The sequence below is a fragment of the Ochotona princeps genome, chromosome 1 (genome assembly GCF_030435755.1).
Source record: "Ochotona princeps isolate mOchPri1 chromosome 1, mOchPri1.hap1, whole genome shotgun sequence".
Classification (NCBI taxonomy): domain Eukaryota; kingdom Metazoa; phylum Chordata; class Mammalia; order Lagomorpha; family Ochotonidae; genus Ochotona; species Ochotona princeps.
Genome location: NC_080832.1, coordinates 98,225,782 through 98,245,938, shown reverse-complemented (window position 1 = coordinate 98,245,938; position 20,157 = coordinate 98,225,782). Strand labels below are relative to the sequence as shown.

At 36.4% G+C, this 20,157-nt stretch overlaps 1 protein-coding gene across 1 annotated transcript in view; it reads right to left on the bottom strand.

Moving 5' to 3' along the window:
- The window catches only part of PKHD1 (PKHD1 ciliary IPT domain containing fibrocystin/polyductin), a 440,412-nt gene that overhangs the window by 104,295 nt on the left and 315,960 nt on the right, over nucleotides 1–20,157 (bottom strand). Inside the window, exons 55-59 of the mRNA XM_058662233.1 lie at nucleotides 19,222–19,376; nucleotides 16,883–17,035; nucleotides 10,889–11,764; nucleotides 10,032–10,200; nucleotides 7,451–7,608 (exon numbers count right to left, since the gene is read on the bottom strand). Of these exons, the coding sequence (XP_058518216.1) occupies nucleotides 7,451–7,608; nucleotides 10,032–10,200; nucleotides 10,889–11,764; nucleotides 16,883–17,035; nucleotides 19,222–19,376 (1,511 nt within the window). The remainder of the gene's footprint in view (nucleotides 1–7,450; nucleotides 7,609–10,031; nucleotides 10,201–10,888; nucleotides 11,765–16,882; nucleotides 17,036–19,221; nucleotides 19,377–20,157) is intronic.

The following is a 20,157-nucleotide window of genomic DNA, read 5'->3' as shown; positions in this document are numbered from 1 at the left end:
TGGGACTAATATTTCAATTTTTGCTTTTTTGATGAGCCCCCATACCTTTTTCCACAATTGCTAAATGAACTTATATTCCGCAAAAGGTGTGCAAGAGTCCTCTTTATCTTCCCTCTCCATCCACACCAACACTCTCACTGTTTTGACAACAGCCAATCTAATGACAGTAAGGTGACACTCTTTGTGATTTTCACTTACATTTCCTTGACTGAAAGATGCCTTGGCTGTGACTGAGCATTTTCATGTCTCTGCTAGCCACTTCTCTCCCTCCTCCAGAAGTGTCTGTTCAGATCTACTGATCATTGAAAATCAGTCTTCATTTTTTTCCATAATTGAGTGACTTTCTTATTCTTTGTGAGGTACATAACTTAGAATATTTTATCCCTTTCTGTAGTTTGTCTCTTTAGTTTGTTGAGTCTTTCCTTTGATGGGAAGAAACTCTTGAGTTTGATAAAATCTCATTCATCTCTTTGATTGTATTTCTTGTGCTTTTGTGGTCTGACTCTTCTCCCACACTCCTTTTCCAGTCAATGTCCTAAAACAACTTCCCCTTAGGTTTTCCTCTGGTACTTTTAAAACTTAAGATATTAAATTCAAATCTTTAATTTTGATTTTTGTACATAGCAAGAAATGAAAAAATGGAGATAATTTCATTTTTCTGCCTGTGAATATTTTTCCCAGCAGCATATATTAAAAAGTCTGTATTTATTCCAATGAATGTTCTTAATATCTTTGTTGATTTAGATGAGATTTATTTTTTATGAACACTTTTAAGTTGTTCTATGTACTTTTCTCTATCCTAATACTATGCTGTTTTAATTACTCTAGTTTTATAATATACCTTAAGTCAGGTAGTATGATGCTACTCCTTAATGATGCTGAGTGCTCAGTTTGGGAAAGACAATTTATATCACCTAACTGAGGAAAAAGAAGCTATTTCCATAACAAATTTTTGAACTTGTCACTGCAGGCATCAATTTGTACTAGTTGAATATCATCCCAATGTTTTTTTCTTGGATTAATTTATTTTACATTTGGAAAAATGTCCATTTTAAATATATATGAATATAAGTTTTTCTGTTTGTTTATACAAAGAGGAAGAACTAAATTAAACCATTTTGTGGTTGTCATAACTCTGCCTTTAAAAAACATAAAAATAATTTATTGTTACATTTTAAAATCCAAAAATCTATTTGCCACCAACTGGAAATATGTGAGGGATCATTTACACATCTCTCTGTACATGGTCCCATTACATGATTCAGACCACACAGCTATAATTAGCTAGAAGTGGTTATGTGCTCTGTCTATAGTAATCAGAAAAATACAGATTTAAATCTCTATTCTACACATTCTAGTTGTGGGACTGTGAACAATTATCTAACCTTTCTGTTTCCTCAACTTCTTAAACATGATAACAATTCCAATATGTTAAAGTCGTTGTAAAGATAAACGAGAATCATTATAAACATAATGCTGAACCCATGAAATATGCTGGATAAATGGAAACTATTATTATTGCTAATCTAGATGTAAATTACTGGAATAATTATACAATCTCATTTGCTCTATTCTGTTAAAAAAAAAATCTAAGACAGATAGCACCAAAGAATGTAGAGAAAAGGGAAAGAAAAAACAAACTTGGATATTAGGTACTGGGCACCATACAGTACAGTTTGAAAGCACAATATTGAGTCTTGAAACTTCTGTTATTTTGCCATAAAACTTGGACAAGTTACCTGGTATCACTAGATCAGTTCTCATATCTATAAAACAAAAATATCCACCTCATAGAGTCAATCCTGTTGATGACATTAAATGAGATAATTCATATATACATCTTAGCACATAATGAGGAATGTGGTAAACACTCAACAAGTGTTAGTTGTTAACAGAAGATTTAAGAAAAAGGACAATCAGGGTAATAAAATTTCTAAATGGAGGACAAGAAAAGAAAATGGTTCCCATGAATCACATGCCTTTCCACATCATCCTTTCTAAATCACACATGAAAATCATTTCAACTCACAGCATGGACTGTTTCAAAATGCAATCAGATATTGTTATGTCTTTTACTGCCTGGAGACAAAGCAAGTCATGGGGGAGTGAGAAAATAAGGTGGAGGCAAGGTGCTCTTAAGGTATTACAAAGTACCACTGGAAGCCTTATTCACTTCTACTTGGGATAAAAATCCCTTGCAGTCACATATCCCAGAGTCTAATATTTTCTGAGACTCCACGGTGCCTTTATATTTTAATGCCCTGACATCTGGAATCTTAAAAGTCTAATGTTTAACCATAAATATCTGCTGAGATTAAAGAGCTATATACCAAGTTTCAATCTTTGGGGCCTATAATTGCTTGGGAAAAGAGAATGGCATTTCCCCCTCTAGCAAGAAGAAAAAGACCTCTGCAAGCGCAGATATTGGCAGACAAATTTTGTAACAACCATTTTCACTCTCCATTCTGTCCTCTCATTTCCTCCCTCCCTTTCCTGTCACCCATTTTACAGCACCATCTTTCTGTCATTCCTAGCACAAACAGGATTAATAAGAAGCCTAGAAAGATTTTTTTAAAAATATGCATTTCAAGAATCTTCGAGTTGAAAAAAATGTGAGTATTTTGCTAAACACTGAGCATGTCTCTATAGGACAGTAAATATCCCACTATTCTATTAAATACCGTTTCATCAACTCCAGTGGGATAACAGCCAAACGACAAATTTATTTTCTTTTCTATCAGCCTAATATTTATTTTTGAATTGAGAATGTCACTTCCAAGATTTCTATAATGCTTTAGAACTTTCCTGAGTAATGTCTAAGAAGTAACAGAATTGAAAAATGTTTCTTTCCTTCTCATGTTAAAAAAATGGGAAACTCTCACCTGCCCTGAAGGTAGATTTGGTCAGAAGTCCATAGCACTTCATCGAGAATAATGTTCAAAAAAGTGTGGGAAAAGCTTATCATGAGTTTTACATCTTAATATAATCATTCAATAAAGAAATACAAAAGAAGTTGTATTTAACCCATTTTTGTCCTGTAATTACTATGAAAATGAGGTCATTTGAGTCACTTCAATGTCAGGGGAAATGATATCTTAGAAAACAAAACAACAGGCTTAGTACATGTGCTCCAGTCAAAAGCTTCATCTAAGATGGTAAATATCCATGTATCTTTCCAGCTAACATCCCTTTGTGTTTCGGAGATAGATCCAGTGCACATATAAGCAGGCATGTTTATGTTTGTTTATGTTTTGCACAGAGAACTAATTATTTACAATTCAAAACAAATAAGTCTCCTACTTTCTTTCCGAAAAACATTAACTCTCTGCTGAACAATTTCTTTTACCTTAAAGAGGGCATAAGATTCAACAGCAATGATTCTCAAAATTAATGCAACAAAATCACTTGAGATTCATTTTGTAGTGCATGTTTTAAAACACAGTCTTAAATTTCCGTATACCTATTGACTCAAATTGGTCCCACACACAAATGAATGTTTACTGTCTTAGATCATCCAATGATAAACTATCTGGGAGCTGCCATCATGAACATTTCTTTCTCTCTCTCTCTCTCACACACACACACACACTCTTATAAATCATCCATAAAACATCCTATGCTAGGCTAGACTGCTATTTGAGTCCTGGTTGTTTTGTTTCTGATCTGCTTCTAGATAATGTTCCTGGAAGACAGCAGGTGATAGTCTGATAACTGAGTTTGCTCCATCCATGTAGGAGGCCAAAATGGAGTCCCTGACTCCTGGCCCTGGCCTAACCCAGTCCTGGCTTGCTGTGAACATTTAGGGAGTGAGCCAGCAGATGAAAGCAGCCACTCTCCCTCTTCCTCTTCTTCTTTCCCTTTCAATTAGATGAAAATGAGTAAGAATTTAGATATAAATGCCCATACATATTTAAGACATACATATATGTGATATATATGTATATATATGGGCAGAAAAATGAAGAAACATTTGTGATTGTATTGTTTTAAAACTCTCCTTTTATGAAAGGTCAATGCTTTAAAAAATTGTCACCAAATTAAGTAAATAACACACCAGCTTATATTAAATATACTAGATTCAACAGACACAAAATTACTCTGTAAAATATCTATATTCCCAAATGATAACAGCCTGTACTTATCTTACTAGAAATATTTTTGATTGCATATTTCCATCCCACTAAGGCACAAGCTTGACAAAAGCAGGGCTACTGTGTTGTTCACTGCTGCTATAGTTTCTTTATCTAGAAAGACACTAACAGATTGTATGTTATGTGAGCAAAACACATTTACTCAATCAATGAAAATACCACTTAACATGCAAAAGTTATGACACATGAAGTAATGATGGCTTCCATTTTTCCTCCCTTTACTTGCTTCAGCATGATTAAGAAATGTCTAAATTCCCTAGAAAGAAGTGCTTTGGTCTATTTCAATTCCCTTACCACCAGTATTCCATACAAACTGGTCTGAAGTCATTCCATGCATTTTTATTCTGGGACAGACAGCAGATGTGTAAGCTGCCAAAATGGAAAGTCCAGGTGCCAATCCAGTGCTAACTAAATGGGATATTAGTTTCAAGACTACGTTTTTCTAAATGACTTTAGGATTTTCAGATCATCAGATGCCCCCACACTCATATGCTTTCCAAAATAAAATAAAATGGTGCTCAGAGGATCACCTACTTGGGATTAGCTTTCTTGTTCTCCACTGCCTTGCATTTTCAACACTGGCTGCACATGCAAACTTACAGATAAGTATAACACAAAATTAACAGCCCACTTATCCCCTGGCTACACACCCTGCACCATAAAGATAGCAAAACCCATTGGCATAGTGCTCCTCAAAGCTGATCCACATGGATGGTTTTTCTCTGATGCTAGACTCTATGACAATTCCTCAGGACCTGTAGATATCTGTTTGAGGGGGTTAATTTTTGCATGAACTTATATGTGGAAATAAAATGTTATTTTCCAAATTAAAAATAAACCTCAAAGGCAATGGATTCCAAATGGTTTGACGAAATTTGTTAGTAAAATACAAAAAGACATAAGGGTGTGTCAAGCTCACTGACATTTGGAATACATATGAGATTTTGTTCCAGTGATCTCCATTTTATCCTCATTTCTTTCTTGTTCTGGCTTACACACACAAAGAAAGAAAGATGCATAGATTTTTATTTTGAAGAGAGAAGATATAAAATATAGCCATTCTCTTAAGACTAAATTCTTTTTCACCCACTAGATTGTAGACAAAACTGACAAGTAGCTTAAAAGCAAACTATTTAAAAACTACACAAAACTCATCAAGGAAGGGGGGATTTACTTACACCTTGGAAATCAAAGGAAACTCTGCAATCCCACTTGCACCCATAAGGCGCTACTTACCAAGTGTTGTCTCCTTCATCGAAAGATTTCTTTTATTTTTGGTGCAGTTAGCATCATATTCCACTGTGCAAAAATCCCTACACTTACAGCAAACTCATCTAAGATGTTATTAGCTTTAAAATATCAAGATTTGAGACACTCAGCTACATACACTTAGGTTGACAATCAGCAACCCACACATTTGAATGCTTCTCCATGCCACGAGAGACAGTACATGTTGCGTAATATCATACTATATGTTGGAATTTCAGCACGAAGTCAAGCTATACAGAAAAGACAAACATCTCAGAAGAACTAAGTGCACTGACTTTGTAACCAAAATAGCATATGTATGCCTAAATAGTGTATGCTTCACACCACATGGTAAGCAACCACCTAGAAGTTCATTAAAAGCATGTTATTATGATTTAACAATTAATTAACATTTTAGCTCCCATTTGTATCAGATTATTTTAATTTCAAACCCACATGTTTGGGACACTCATCTTCACACACCAGAGTTCTGCTGCAAAAAAACCAACTTCCTTCTGAGGAACATCACAGAAAAGAACAAGTGAGTGATTAGGGAAAATCAACAGAATGGAGAGGCATATACCCAGAAGCATTTTTCAGTCAGTAATAAGAAGGAATTTGAAATGTATTAGTTTCCTTGTGGCTTGGTTGAGATACTAAGGAATCATGCTCACATGTTACCAGGGGCTCTCCATTACACCTGGCTGCAGCTTTCATAGTCATAACCAATTTGACAGTACATCTTTACTGGAGTCCTTTCTTTTCCGGTGTCACTTGCCTACTGGTATGTTGGGGATCATCCTAATCCTTTACCTCTTTCCACTTGCTCCCCAATCACCACCACCAACACACATATGCAAGGAAATGTCATAGGTTCTAAATTTGTTTCAGAGTCTACTTTGAGGAAAAACTAAGATACTTATTCAATCTCTATTTTTCTATTAGAATAAAATACAATTTTCATTAAGTACTCTGGAAAGCACATCCCTTGTCATTAATTTCATATAAATGCAATTCTTACCAAAGATTATAAATCCAGAAAAACTTACAATTATTTATGTAAGTAATTTAAAGGATGAGGATGCTTTCCCCATAGCATAAATGCATATAAAAGTGAAATTCTAAAAATCAATATAACTCACAAGAGAAAACTCAGTATATCTAATAAAATGGAAGAGTAGCTACCTTTTAATAAAACATTTTATTTTTCTGCCCATATTTTTTCAATACATCTCTGGATTTAATTCCTCTGTGAAAAAAAGTTTGCTGATAATATTCAACAAATGTAACAAATACATTAACATGAGTTTGTCCTAAGTGCATTCTTGTGCACTCAGTACTGACTTACACATCTATATTGCAATACCCATATTTTGTCAGCATACTGAAAAATTCAAGTGAGATGTTTGATGGTAATTAAAAGAATTATATATAGAAATAGTTCTAAATGCCATATATTATACAATAGTAATAGTTCAGACAGGGGAAAGGTAGAAAAAATGTAAAAAGGCACATAAAGTAATCAGTATTTCAAGTTTCCATCCTATAGCTAAGTTTTTAAGTAAGTGACTTAAAGTCTCCATACGATCTTGACTTAAAGTCTCCATATGATCTTGAATGAGTTGGGATAAATAGCATATGTATTATTTCTGGTTACCCATAAGTCATTCATTTGATCAGTCAGCCAGCATTTTCCTAAGCATAAATACAGAGCACTGTGTAAAGACAACATTCCTGCCCTATCAAATCTGTTTTCAAAAGGGGCAATTGGTCAATTAAGAGTAAGCAATTACAATTACATGTATACTGTAATAATGAGACCCTGACAAAAATTATCAAGTAGCCATAGCAGAGCTAGAGAATAATGGCAATGTGACTAGATCTGGGTTCTCTGAGATGCCATTTTTTGAACAGAAACCAGCTCTCACAGAAGTTCTGAGATAGTCCAGGGAGATATTTAACTCTAATTCTTCTCCAGTGTCTATCATTCCACATAATAACACTGTCAATTCACGCCACTACCACAGACATTGTGTTTAGATATAACTGACCTGTGTTGAAGAAGGATCCAGTCCATTCTGCCTCAAGTTTAGGAAATACAGAAACTGGGGGAGGCAGATTCAAAGCATTTCCATCCAGGTCCTTGAATAGATATTTCCTTGGATTTTCACAGTGTGATTCTAGGCATATTATTCTCTCTAAATCTTTCCTGCAGATAGAGAAAGCAACACTGTCATTTTATAATAGGACACATAAAGAAAACATAGCTGTAGTGCAGATGCAGGCTAAAACTAATTCACTTAGATTTTGTTATTGATAATCTGTTACATATGTACTAAACAATATTCTACAGAAAATCACTAATTTCCAGGTATATGTTGAGAAGAAATATATTCTTATTAACTACATATTGTAGATAGTTGGAAATATGTTTATACAGATTGCAAATTTTCTAAGAAATAAAAGAAAATGTTTCTAATTCCACTATCTATCGAACATAAGACAATCATTTCTTTGAGAAACTTCCAAGATTGTAAGCATTCTACACATATCACCATAAATAACAATTCTATTTGTACCATATACAAGCAAAGTAAAATAGGTATTTTCACTCAAAAGAATATCTACTGAAAAACTTGCTAATGACAGACTGGGAAATACAATGATAATGAACATAGAAATGGCCCTGTACTCCCAAATTTTAGAGACAAGTGTGATATAAAAACAAATGATTAATAATTACAATGCTGAATTATAGAGAATGTATTTTGTTTACTCTGGCTCAAAACTTGTACAAAATATTAGCGATCATGTTAATATTTACGACATGCCAAACACATACTGAAATACTGAAGTACAAAAAATCAGATGCAAAGTTCATATTGTACTATGGTTTAAATGACAGTGACCCTTCAAAATTCAAGTTGAAACTCAATTGTAACTATTAACAGCACTAAGTAGAACCTCTGGCAGGTGATTAGGTCATCAGGATGGGACACTAATAAGAGAAATCAGCCTTCATTAAAGTGTTGGAGATAAAGTCCTTTCAGCTTTCCTCTCAGTCATGTCAGCACAGCGTTCTTCTCTTCGTGTGGACACAGCAATAAAGAACAACTCTGGGGTCAGACATGGTAGCCTAGCGGCTAAAGTCCTCGCCTTGCATGTGCCAGGATCCTATATGAGCACTAATTCATGTCCCAGCAGCCCCATTTCCTATCCAGCTCCCTGCTTGTGGCCTGGAAAAACAGTTGAGGACGGCCCAAAGCCTTGGGACCCTGGACCCGCATGGGAGACCTGGAGGAGGTTCCTGGCTTCTGGCTTTCGATCAACCAAATTCTGGCCATTGAGGCCACTTGGGAAGTGAGTCAATGAATGGAAGCTCTTCCTTTCTGTATCTCCTCCTCTCTGCATATTTGACTTTCCAATAAAAATAAATATTTAAGGAAAAATAAAACACAACTCTGGAGGCAATCAGTAGCCCTCACCAGACATTAATTAAATAACTTAATTTTGGATTTCCCATCCTGCCAGAACTGTAAAAAATAAATTGTCTTTTATATATCTACCAGTCCATGGTGTTTTGTAAAAGAAACCAATGGATTAAGGCATTTATCTTCACAATTATTTCAGCCTAATAGTAACACATCATCATGTGGATAAACAAATCAGGCAAACTGAACACCAAATTTGGTTTAGCTCCCTAAAGTGAACGAGGAATGGGCAACAAAGCAAAATTGGAAGGAGATCAAATACAAGAATTTCTAATTAGGGCAGTTTTGTAAGATGTTTTTTTTCTTCCAAAGGAGGTTTTCTTTATGTAAAGGGAAAGAAATCTGTTCTCCCTGTTCCCAATTTCTCCACATTTTTTTAAAAAAAGATGTGTTTACCTATTGGAAGAGTTATATATAGAGAAACAGAGACAGAGAGACAGGCAGATGGGCAGGCAAATCTTCCATCTGCCAACTTCCTGCCTCCAAATGGCCACAAGGAAACTCAATCCGTGACTCCCATGTAGATGACAGGTGGGCAAGGATGTGGGCATCTCTGTTGTCTTCCCAGGGACATTAACAGGGAGCTGGATCAGAAGTGGAGCAGTGGGGACTTGAACTGCAGGACATATGAGAGGCCAACATCACAGGTGGCAGCTTAACGTGCTATACCAGATGTTAGCCCACTTCTCACATAGTAAACAAAGAAAAAAAATCCTCCCAAGAACTCTAAGTACACCTGGCCTGAGCCTACTTAAGCCCCACTGTTCAGTGCAGCGGCTCTTGGCAGCAGTAACATCTAAAGTAGTTTCTCTCATTTGAACAAAATAATAAAATATTATTAAAATATATAATGCATTTCTGTCCATCTTCTTAGCTAAAGAAAGTCACATGATCAAATTCAGATAAAAGGGAGAAAGGGGCTCTATTTCTCTAGTGAGAAATATTTCAGAAATCACATATCTGTGAAGACAGAGAACAGAAGGAGAAAATAATTCAGATCATCAATTCAATGGACCATGGTGTTCCAGAAAATCATGTTTTTCATTATTCAAGTATAATTTTCCTTTTAAAACCATGCTTGGCAATTTGAAAATCATCCAAATTCTTCATAAATACAGCTTAATACAAATTATAAAATTACCTGGGTTGTAATGGAGGAAAGTAGAACTTATTTTTATCTTTCATATTTAGCATCCTGGTCCTCTCTGCTGTTATTGGGTGGATTATCCCTGTGTTTTGTTCATTTGGCAGAATGCAAATGTCCAGGTCTTCACTGTAGCAGCTCTTCCCAAAATTGGAAAATGTCACACCTGAAATTGTTAAAACAATAGCATTGCATAATGTAAACCATTCTTCACAAATATACATTACACAATTAAATGTTATGATGCATTTCTAGGAGGTAGTTTAAGCTATACAGGATAGCTTCTGAGATTCATGTAAATGGTTTACAAAATATCTGTCACTCTTTAGAGTGGAAATCAGATGTAAAAGAGATGAAAATCCCAGTACATTAAACACTTAAGAGAATTATCTTCCATGAAGGCATGATCAAATTCCACTTATCTTACAGAAAAAATAAATTAACTACCAGATAGACTAAATTAATAGGGAGAAAACACAACATTCCAAAAGAGATTTTACAGAAAATAAGCTGCACTGGTAACTTATTTCAGTCCTAGCTGTGTAATGGATTACTAACCAACCTCAAAGCATAATTTCTACATATTATTTTCATCAATTTCTATAACAGGAAAAATTATATCTGTTATATAAACAAATTCACTTGTTGCCATGAAATCCCTTCACTTTGTATGTGGATATTAGTGGTTTTTACAAAAGCATTCACTGTTGCAAACTATCACTGTGGTTATCAAAATCCCACAGGTTGTCAATCAGACCATACTGAATCTTTTTGTTGATGCAAATTTAGAATGTTATTAAAAGTCTATTCAAAGATGGCTGAAACTGTTACTTGGATACACCAAAATATCACACCTTGAAGTTTAATGACTCCTGAAACGGAGTAGCCGTCCCTCACTTTGTGCCATGGCTCCCGGGGCCACAGGTTTGGTTCTGAGGTGAATGCAGGCCACAGTACACCGACTCTCCCGCCTCTTGGATTGGAAGGCGCCCGGTCTCTTGATGTCATAATGGCTGATCGAGGCTTCACTCTGTCTTGAATACAGTCAAAAGTAGAGCTAGTGGCTACAACATCTGAATTTCTAAACACAATCCGAGTATCTTTGTTGGAGTTTTGTGGAAAAGATACGTATACCAGCACAAAAAGACCAACAGTATTGTCGACCAGAGTGATGTTCTCTATTTCCATGCTGTTTTTCACATGTAGCATGGCACCATAGTCAAAGTTCTTGAAAGCCAGGAATCCAGAAATGCTGGTGCAATTTTCAGTTTCACTTTTTTTGTAGAGATGAAGGCCATGTAGGTTTGAATGGGCCACATTGCCAGACCAAATCACTCCAGGAGAGGAACACCTGTGGCCTCCCAAATGAAAGCCCAGTCTCTCTGATCCTGCTACAACATTGCCCAAGAGATTAACATCCTTTGCCTGGTTCACTTTGATACCTGCAACCCACACAGTGGACAATGCCGACTGTGCCATCAGAACTACAAGATTATTAGTAAGAGAATAGTCCTGGCCTTCCAAATCAATGCCATGACCAGCTGCATCAAACACTATGTTGTCATTTAAAATTATGCTATGACTGGCAAGTGCATGAATGCCACCACCACAGCTATGATGAAGAGCAGAAGATATTATCCATGATCCTGTTGACACATTAATGAATTCAATGGATGCATACAGTGGTGTTCCAAAGTTGTGTATTTCCACATTTGAAACTTGAAGGACACCTACAAATAAGCACAAATCATCAAATTTTTATTCGTTCACAAAAGATAAAAAGATAGTTCACTGGAAAACAACTGAAGATGCATATCTTTAATTAAAATATAAGCTTATATTCAATCTAGTGTGATGTTTCATATTATTGATTCTAACAGAATATGGATCAGAAATATCGCATAAGGTTGAGAAGATTTTATGAGAAGTCTGAATAGTGTGTTGATGAAACTGGAGGAGAGAAAAGGAAATACAAGGAAAGGAAATAGGTTTTGGAAATGGGTACAGCTAATGTTCCTGTTTAAAACATTTACTTTTATTTAAAGGGATGGCAACAGAAAGAGAGGAAGAGAGAGATAGGGAGGTAGACAGAAAGGGAAGGCAGGGGGAGAGAAAGAGATTTTCATCTACTCACTTCCCAAGAGGCCACAACAACCAAAGTCGAAGCCGGGGCCAGGAACTACATCCTGATCTAACACCTGGCAGGCACCCGAAGTACTTGGGTTGACATCTCCTGCCTTCCTAAATATATTAGCATAAAGTTGGATGGGAAACAAATCAACCTAGACTTGAACCAGCATTCTAGTATGGGATGCCAGTGTCACAAGCAACAGGACAACCCACTGCACCACAACACCAGTCCCAGGCACAGCTGGTTTAAAGATTCTGAGTATTTGTCTAAGGGATGGGTCAGAAACTGAATAAGAATGAAAAAAAAATATTGGTTCCTGGTCACTCAACTCGTGGGCAACATCCTTCTCTGAGTGCCTATGACACATATGAAAATGACACAGTCATCCCCACAAAGATACTGCAGGAATTAATATAATGGTCAACCTTATAATATTCAGTAAGCATTTCTTACTAAGAATTGAAGTACAAAATTTGTTTCTGCCCTACTGATCTCCAGAAACAATATCATTAACCACTAATCAACTAGAATGCAATAGAATAAATAGCAGGTTTTAAACCATTTATATATTTATATATTTTATCCTAGCCAAACTACATTCCCCATTTTGTTTTCACAAAGATAACATTTATCCTGACATCATTTATATAAAAAAAAAGGATAGAAATTTATGTAGTCTTATTGGAGATTTGATTTGTGCTGTTTAGTTATATATCATTGAAATAAAATTTAATGCGTAAGTTGATTTAAGGTCAATGGATTGATATAGGCCTTAGTATAACAGGCAATAACATGATTATAAGAGAATAAATATTATCTAATAATGAAATGAATTAATGGCAACTAATTCTACTATAACACTTCATTATTCACCATGTGCCAGGTTATATTCTACATGTATTTTTCTGAATTATTTTACATATTACTTTTATAAGCATCTTAGAAAGTATGCATAACTACTCCTGTTTTTTCAATAAGGAAACTGAGACAGAGAAAGGTAAGGACCTAGGCATATGGATAATAAACTATTATTAACTCCATGTAGATATACTGTGAAGAACAAGAGAGTCAGTGCTTTCAAAGCAGCAACAATGCAACAGAGTTTGACTTATGGGGCAATAGGTGTAATCATTAGTCATGTATCTCTTGTGAGGTAATCACAACTTCAGCTCTTGCCCCTGTATTTTTTGTGTGTGTGTTGTTGATTTTAAAGTCCAGAGGGCATATGTAATGTTATTTCTCTCATCAAAATGAAGGGAGCAAGACTGAAGAATGGGTTTTAACTGCTGTTGGGAAAAGAGGATCTGGGATCCAGTTGCTGTAGCTTTATGGCTGACTCTCATTTATGCATTATAATTCAAAAATATTCTTTTAATACATAATATAGGCATGTGGCTTAAAAGGATTTGTATCATTTTTAATTAAAATGATACTTAATCAGCATCAAATCATCAAAAACTGTCTTCAACTGAATATCATTACAAGATAGAGGGAAATACACATTTGGAGTTTCAATTTTACTGAACCTAATAATTGTGTTTAAATCCTAAAACTAGTCTAGACTAAATCCGTTACTTCTTCACTGCCTTTTTATCGATGGACAAAGCAAAAAGAAAATGCACATTTCCTTTTAAAAAATATTTATGTATTTATATTGGAAATGAATGTCAGACATGTAGAAACAAAAACAGCAGAGAAAAAGATCTTCCATCTTTTGGTTCACTGTGAAACCCAAATGACCATGTGCAGCTGAGCTATCTGAAGCCAGGAACCAGGAGCCTCTACCAGGTTTCCCATGTGGGTGCAGGATCCCAAGGCTTTGGGCCGTCCTCTACTACTTTTCCAAGCCGTAAGCAGGGAGCTGGATGGGAACTGGAACAGCCAGGACATGAACCAGTGTCCATACGTGAGTTCAGCATTTACAATGTGGGAGTTTAAGCATTAAACCACTGCACCAGGACCTATACATCTCCTTTTAAAAGTCACATAATTTTCCAGCAAGGTGAAGACATTTTTCTAGATGTTTTTGATCAAAGAGAGGAGAATAATGAAACCTTCTAACACGAAATCGGAAAAGTTAAATCCTGGCCCAATATTTCTGCTTGATAGTCATTTATTATCCATAGCTGGATCCTTAGCCAGTACCTGCATCTCACCTCACCTAGGGCATTTTTTAAGAATGTGCAACAGTTCTTAATGCAATGTGGATAATAACTCAGGCTGTGTGTCAGAAAAAAAGTAAAATAATTGAGATATGAAAACTGCATTAAGCTTACTTAATCCTAATAAAGTATGAATGTTAACTTAATTGTTTTAACAAATATATCAATCGTATGTCTGAAATTATCAACAGAGGAAATGGAATGAATGGTTCACAGCATAACCAGTATGCTATTGAGAAAAATCATAGTAATTAAGAACCTGTATACAGGTATATAGATACTTCCCATATTATTTTTGCAACTTTTGTACAAATCCAAAATTGGTGCAAAATAAAAGCATATTTGACAAGAGAGTCAGACTTGAGAATCAGACTTGAAGTTAATGTGTAAAAGCTAGATAACATTTTGTATTATTCATTAATTCTATCCCTCCATATCTATTAAGCACCTAATACATGGCAATAACATTCAGAAAGAAAAGATGAAAGATCCAACATTATCTTTAATGAGTTTACAAACTCATGAGTGATCCAGCAAATAAACAGATAATTGAATTATAGACTGTGTTTCTACAACAGGAAAATAAAATCCCTCTCACAGGGATGTTATGATAATAAGATACAATTTTCACTGTGTAAAATTCCTCACAGTTTCAGGTCTTCAAGGAACACTATCATTTCTCTTTTTCTTCTCCTGGAGATGATTCAAGAAGACCTGGATCCACAATGTCAGAGGTTTAGAATAAAGTCAGTCTTGCAGCACATTCAGCTCTGGCTTGGTACTCCACTGTAAGAAATCACCGTGTTCCCTTTTCTGACCAGGCTCCAGCCTGACCTGCAGCTCGACCTACATCCACTGGGAACTTATCCCTGATTCTCTGCCTTCAACAACAGCAAGACACTCTCACTTCTTCTTTTTTTTAAAAAAAATTTATTTATTTATTTACTTATGTATTTATTTTACTTGAAAGGCAGATACACAGAGAGGAGGAGAGACAGGGAGGAAGCTCTTCCATCCAATGATTCTCTCCCCAAGTGGCCACAATGGCAGGAGCTAAGTCGATCTGACCCAGGAGCCTTTTCTGGGTCTCCCACGTAGGTGCAGGGACCTAAGGCTCAGGGCTGTGCTAGATTGCTTTCCCGGACCATAAACAAGGAGCTGGATGGGAAGCAGGGTTGCCGTGATTAGAACTGGTGCCCATTTAGGATCCTGGTATGTGCAAGGTGAGGACTTGAGTCACTAGGCTACCGTGCCGAGTCCTATCTTCACTTCTAGAAGACCAGGACCCAGCCTTTGTTTCAGTTTTCTAGAGCAGGGTTCCTCATATGAACCATAGTTCACTTTTGAGACCAGATAATTCTTTCTTGTGGTAGAATTTTACAACATCTTTGGGGTCTATCACATTAGATACCAGAAGCTCCCACAGGCTCTGTTAGTACTTTCAGATATTACCAAAATGCCCTCATCACATTTGCAGAGTCAGCTCTAGTGAGAGCTTACAAATTTTAAATTATTGATTTAAGGTCTATAAACATTGCCTTTTATGAAATTGATGAAATAGATGTGTCCATAAAAATCCTATTTTGCATACATTCAAAAGTAGTTTCATCTTGTCAGATTCATGTATACTTTCTAAATGGCTTCCTAGGATGAGGTTTCAGTGACAGCCTTTCTCAACCTATGTAATCAGTAAACAACTTTGGGATAGTATTTAAGGAATACAAGTTCAAGAAACAATATCCTAGATGAGTGTTTGATACAGCAGCTCAGAGTCCACTTGGGATGCTTATACTCACATTAGAGTCCGCAGGTTAAACTCGTAGCTCCGTTTCCAATTTAGCCTCCTACTAGTGACTGCCCTGGGAAACAGCAGATGATGTCACCATATCTTGGGTCCCTGCTACCTATGTGAGAGACCTGAATTGAATTCTGGAACCCTGGCTTCCGGTATATCTAGCCATTGCTGTTGTCAGACATTTGGTTAATGAATCAGCAAATGGAAGACCAATCTCCCTTGGTCTCCCTCTCTCTTCCCCTGACTTTCAAATAAGTTAATTTAATTAATAAATTAAAAAAGAAAGTCCTAAACAAATAATTTTACTGTATTTCAAAAAAAGCTAAGTCTTGGAAAAAAATTGATCTGACCATTAAAGCAATCTAGAATATTGTAATAATATTTAAAATTTGTATTGTTAATTTATAGCATTAACTGATGCTTACCATCAGATATAGTGTGTTATTGGGAAAAAAAGATAAAATTCAAGCGGTCTGTAAGTCACCTATAATTTCAAAGTAGAGGAAATTTCACATACATTGAAGAAACCTCTTTGAGGGAACAACGTGCATATGTGCAGATTCCTAGTGCATTTTTTCACATTTAACTGATATTCATAGGCTAGGACTGAAAAAAAATTGTAGTTTCTTGGAGTACAAGGGAATTATTTCATTTGAATAGATGTTTTTGGAAATGAAAATTCTCACCATTAGAATCTTCAAAGACCTAAGATGAATAGATCCCAATAGATAATCGCTTAATAGCTTACACTTCTATTTACCTGTGAATTCTTCTCCTCTGGGATGCCCGAAAGACCCCACCAGTAGTCTCCCTCTACATGATGTATCAGACTGAATTTGTATATTTCGGGTCAGCAGTCCAACTTCAGCAGCCAAACTAATGCGTCGGCCATCCTCCATGACATGGACACTTCCTGGGGCAACAGGAGTTGGACAAAAACAATCTTTTTTTTTTTTATTAATTACATTGCATTATGTGACACATTTTTATATGCAATGGAATTCCCCCCACCCCTCCCCAAACCCTTCCCCCATGGTGGATTGCTCCACCTTGTTGCATTACCATAGTTCAAATTCAGTTGACATTCTTTCATTGGAGGTATTTACCAAGCATAAAGTCCGGCATCTTATTATCCTGGTAAGTTCAATGGTTTCTTGGTGAGACCATCTCTGGTCTGAAGGTAGAGCCGGCAGAGTATCATCCCAATCAATTAAAAGCCCCAACATAATATTTACAACAATTTACAACATTATGGTATTAATTGACATAGTATTGATTAACTGATATGTTAATAGGAAAATGCAGGTTCTCAACCACAACCTGTGACTTCTTCATAGGCATTTCAATTTTGGTTTATATTTAACCGTGTTCTATACACCTTAAAATGGCTATAGATTGCTATTCAACTGTCTCATGTCCATTTTCATTTTAGTATTTAGCGGTTTTTTAGTGTTGAAGCATGATTTTGCTGAACTTTGTTGTTTTTTTGGGTGGTCTGAACTGGCCTATAGCTCTAACAAGACATGTGTCGACAGTTTAGGTGCAGAACTTTTTTTTTTGAGGAGTGTGCAGAGAAATCTTCAATACCCCAGTGAGGAGTAACTAATCTTTGTGTCCCACCTAGTGAGGTATGAGTAAATCCACACTGGCCATTTCTGTCTGATTCTATGCTTTCCTTGTTGTTGTCTATCTATTCTAGGATTTTTTGGTTTGTCTGTATATTAGTTTGTTTGTTTTGAGGGGTTTCCGGAGTGATCCTGATGGTCATTGCGAGGGAGGGTGGGGATACAGAGCCGGAACTAGGCCAGGACCAGAGAAAGCTCCCCTCCCTGGTCGGACAAAAACAATCTTTACAAACCTATTGCAGAAATCACTGGCTTGGGACCCAACGAACCTGACAAATGAAAACACTCCCTTCCCTTCGGAAGGGCTACCGACATTAAGGTCTGCTTTTCTTCAGGCATTCCCCACGATGTCAGCTGAGAAATAAAAAAGCCCATTCACTAGACTCTCTTTGGGATCACAGGGAGAGTGTCTGAGCAAAAATTCATTTCTTCTCAGTAGCTGAGGGTGCTGGAACAGCAATTGGTGCAGGAAGTCAGCGTAGGCTTGTCCAATTTGGAAGGTCCCTACCTCGTGCCTTAAATAAAATCAGAGGGAAAATCCGTGAGCCTGTCGCATGACAGAGGAGTGTCAGGTCAGCTGAGGGAGACAGTGACAGAAGGAAAGCAGCAGAGTACACGAGTAAATGGCAAAAGGGAGGCAGCAGCAGCCTCCTCGTCCAGCCGGTCTTAGCTCACCACAGCCTGAAACACTTTTCCAGGAACTGGGAGCCTTCAGTTCGCATCACTGACATTTTCCCTTGAGTATCACTAGTAGTGATTGCTGAAGATTCTCTTTCTCTGCCACTGCTTTAAACAAGAAATCATCCTTGCAATTATGAATTAGAAATCGCTGTAAATATTCATTCCTTTCTCACATATGAGATACAAAGGTATCCCATCACCCCCTCATGTCCAAGTTTGTTACAGATTTTTAAAATCTCCTGGATTAGATTGGTTTTTAGATCAAAACCAGGAAGATAAAAGTTTTTAAGTTTTCTGTTTGTTTTATAGAAAATGCAAATAGTGCATAGTATATAAAGTACCCTGACGTTTCTTTTTTAACGATACTACTTTTTTTCTTGCCTGTTTTTCAATAATAGTAGTACACACATAAAGTGTACTTCATGACAGGGAGCACTATTACTAAATTGGAAAAATGAAGCCAGTATATATAATAGTCACCATATTCACAAGTATTGTCTGATTTAGCATCCCATAGAATAAACCAATAATTTTTAGCCCATGAATTTTTATTTTTGGCTAAATCATGAAATTGCCCAGTGATACTAAATGAGATTATAATATTAGAGACTTGCTACTTTTTTATAGTCCTTTAAAATTAGGCAAAAAAGTTAATGAAGAAATAGATATTAAGCCTTCTCATATGAGTCTAAAGCGCCAAGAAGGTACTATGCTTGGCTGCTGAATAGCAATCAGATCGAGTGCAGTGGGTAACTGCATTCTTCCTGGTGCATTCAGTAAGCCAAAACCTTACCAAGGTGTCGGTGTTTGAGTTGTTCATAGATTCGAATATGGTGGCCCTTGACTTCTCTCACAGTGAGGACTTCTGCTTCGTGAGGCTCGTAAGAGGAGGAAGTAAGGATAATTTTGTCATGAGGTTGCCAGTCCACCGTATCCTCAACTATGATTCTGTAACAATGTTAAACAGCATTAAAATCCAGGAAGAATGAAACAGATTGCCTACAAACTCCGCAGAGAGAAGAAAATAAATTATGATGAACAAGTACTACTAGGAACTAAGCTAGAGGTAGAAACATAAAACAGTGGGAAAAAATGTGTTTTTCAAGAAGTTTAATATTAATGGAATAAATTTCCTGGGTTGAAAATGTATGAGACTACTTCAAAAACTTCATGGAAAATGAAATAAAAAGATAAGTTTATTTTGATACTTTAAAAAAAAAATCCATGCATATAAGCAGTCTTAAACATTCATGAGAAGTACATGAAAAAACTATGCATGGATTTTAAATGCTTTTGTATCCAAAGCTCTCTGGTCTTTTTTTTTTTAAGATTTATTTATTTTTATTACAAAGTCATATATACAAAGAGGAGGAGAGACAGAGAGGAAGATCTTCCGTCCGATGATTCACTCCCCAAGTGACAGCAATGGTCAGCACTGCGCCGATCCGATGCCAGGAACCAGGAACTTCCTCCAGGTCTCCCACGTGGGTGCAGGGTCCCAAATCTTTGGGCTGTCTTCAACTGCTTTCCCAGGCCACAAGCAGGGAGCTGGATGGGAAGTGGAGCTGCCGGGATTAGAACCGAAACCCAAATGGGATCCTGGCACATGCAAGGCGAGGACTTTAGCACTAGGCCACGTCACCAGGCCCCCTCTCTGGTCTTTAATTCTACTTTGCCATGTGGACTTTTTAACCCTTATACGTGTCATAGGAGCAGTAAAGACATTCTG